Source organism: Aureococcus anophagefferens (assembly GCF_000186865.1).
Source record: "Aureococcus anophagefferens unplaced genomic scaffold AURANscaffold_4, whole genome shotgun sequence".
NCBI classification, from domain to species: Eukaryota; class Pelagophyceae; order Pelagomonadales; family Pelagomonadaceae; genus Aureococcus; species Aureococcus anophagefferens.
Window position 1 is genome coordinate 1,589,362 of NW_008705564.1, and position 2,657 is coordinate 1,592,018.

The 2,657-nt window shown below is 73.3% G+C and overlaps 1 protein-coding gene across 1 annotated transcript; it reads left to right on the plus strand.

Moving 5' to 3' along the window:
• Positions 1-907: 907 nt before the first annotated feature.
• On the plus strand, positions 908-1,537 carry AURANDRAFT_21947 (hypothetical protein; the record flags this gene model as incomplete). Its single annotated transcript, XM_009036073.1, has 1 exon — positions 908-1,537. The coding sequence occupies one exon, from the start codon at positions 908-910 to the stop codon at positions 1,535-1,537; it is 630 nt and encodes a 209-aa protein (XP_009034321.1).
• Between the last annotated feature and the right edge of the window lie 1,120 nt (positions 1,538-2,657).

A 2,657-nucleotide genomic window follows, 5' to 3' on the forward strand; every position in this document is an offset into this window, starting at 1 on the left:
GGCGCGGCGATTTCGGGGAAGACGCCCTGCACGTGCTGGCCCTCGTCCTCGTAGACGCCCGTGACGATGGGCGCCACGGCCGGGTGCAGCGACAGGAGCCTCTCCGCGAGCGACGTGCCGCTGTGGTGCCTGGGCGGGAAAAAGGGCGCGACGTTCCCAAAGGCTCCTCTCTCGGCCGCGTTCCACTCGTTTCGTCCGATTTTGGGACGAGCGATCATTCCTCGGAGCGCTCTCGAAGCGCGGATGCTTGTGTTGGAACGCGCGCGCGCGGAATACTCGCAGCGACGTTGAATCACCCTCGTGCGGCCCGGAGTGGCGCAGGCCGCGCACGAAGAGCCAGGCCGCGCGCCGCTTCGCGCACTCCGCCGTCTCCTGCGGCGGCACGGAGCGCCTGCGACTGCGCGGCCGCCTCGTCGGCGCCTTCGGCGCCGGCGTCGGCCGGTGCGCGCGCGGGTCCGGCTTCGAATTGCGCACTTTTCGCTTCGTCGGCGGCGGTTTCGGCTTCGGTCCGCGGCTCGCCGGGTGTGCCGGCTTGTGCGTCTTGGGCACCCAGCGCTCGGTCCACGTGACACGCTGCGCCGAGCGTTGCGTCTCGGCTGCCGTGGAGCGCGGCGCGATCGCGGACCCGACGACCAGCCCCGCCGCCGCGGCGACGACGATGATCACGGCGACCATGGAGCGGCTGCGATCGATCGCGGGCGGATCATTGTCGAGAGCGAGGGCGGCTTTGACCAAGGAGCGGTGGCGCTCGATCAGGGGCTCTGCGGTTGGCATCGGCAGCCCCGCTAGGAATGCCTAGTCCAGCACCATCGCAAGCAAGGTGCTCCCGGCTAGTTGACGCTGTCGACGGCACCGTCGGCGAAATCGCTGGGACGGCTGTCGAGCTGGTCGCCGCCGCCCGGGCACCATGCTGTCCGTGCGGGAGGCGGGCGTGAACGACCTGCTGCAGATGCAGCAGACGAACCTCTGGTGCCTGCCGGAGAACTACAACCTCAAGTACTACTTCTACCACCTCCTGTCCTGGCCCCAGCTCCTCTACGTCGCCGAGGACCACAAGGGCAAGGCCGTGGGCTACGTCCTCGCGAAGATGGAGGAGGACGACGTGCCGCCCCACGGCCACATCACGTCGCTGTCCGTGCTCCGGACGCACCGCAAGTGCGGCCTCGCGACGAAGCTCATGCGGAGCAGCCACGAGCGCATGGTCGAGACGTTCGACGCGGCGCACGTCGCGCTCCACGTGCGCCGGTCGAACCGCGCGGCCTTCCACCTCTACAGCCAGACGCTCAACTACACGATCCGCGACGTCGAGAAGGGCTACTACGCCGACGGCGAGGACGCGTACGACATGCGCAAGACCTTCGCCGAGGGCAAGGCGGGCGTCAAGGAGGCGCTGGGCGCCGAGGGCGCGGCGCCGGCCGGGGCGTCGGAGGCGCCGACGGCGCCGCCGTCGCCCAAGGACGTCGGCCTCCCGCCGCCGCCCGCCGCGCCCGCCGACGCCGGCGGCGCCGCGGCGAACCCGCCCGAGCCGCCCGCCTGAGCGCGCGCGCGTCGGACGACGAGGCGGCGATCCGAGAGAGAGACGCCGCGCAATCTTACGTTTCTCTCCCGAGTTCATTGGCGGCTCGCTTCGGGCAACTTGCAGTGATTGTTGAGGCTTTGTTGCAGTACTGCACGATGTCTAGGAGCGTAGCCTTCGCGGACGCCGACGGCGCGACGCGCGCCCTTGCGGAGCTCGCGACGAGCGACGCGGCGTCGCCGGACGCCGACGGCGCGACGCGCGCCCTCGCGGAGCTCGCGACGAGCGACGCGGCGTCGCCGGCGGAGGAGGCGCCCAAGCCCAAGGCGACGTCGCTGTTCAAGAAGAAGAAGGGCAAGAAGGCCTTTGGGTCGAAGGCCGTCCTCGAGGCGCCGCCCAAGGCGCCGAAGCCGGCGCGCGCGCCCGCGCCCGCCGCGGCGACGTCCGCGGCGTCGTTCGCGGCGTCCGCGCGCCGCGCCGCCGACATCGGCGCGCAGAACAACTGCTCGCTCGAGGCGCTCGCGGTCGCGCTCCACGCCGCGCGGCCCTTCGCCGAGGCCTTTGGGCGCGCCGCGCCGGGCGGGTCGGGCCCGGACGCGGACGCCGTCGCCGCGCTGCGCCTCGTCTTCGCGGGCGTCGGGAAAAAAGAGGCGCCGTCGGGCCCGAACGAGGCGCTGCGGCAGGCGCTCGCGTCGCGCGGCGGCGGCGACCTGGCCCGGGCCTTCGGCTACGCCGACGCCGCGGAGGTCTTCGAGGCGCTCGTCCGGGCGCTCGACGGCGGCGGCGCCCCGGGGGCCGCGGCGGCGCTCAAGACGGACGGCTACTCCCTCGTGAAGATGCCGTGCCTCATCTGCGGCGGCGACGAGGCACCCTACCAGCCGCCGACGTCCATCGCGTCGGTCGTGTGCGTCGCGCAGGACGTCGTCCGCCTGCACGCGGAGGAGCCCGAGGCGCCCTTCCACGACCTCGTGCGGCGGTCGCGCGCGCCGGAGCCGCTGAGCTGCCCCGTCACCGGCGAGCGGACCGTCGCCGTCGCCGCGCGCGCCGCGGCGCCCGCGCGCGTCCTCGCGCTCAACCTGAACTGGGCGCCGACGGGCGCGCGCCACGACGACGTCGCGGCCGTGCTCCGCGGCGCGCTCTG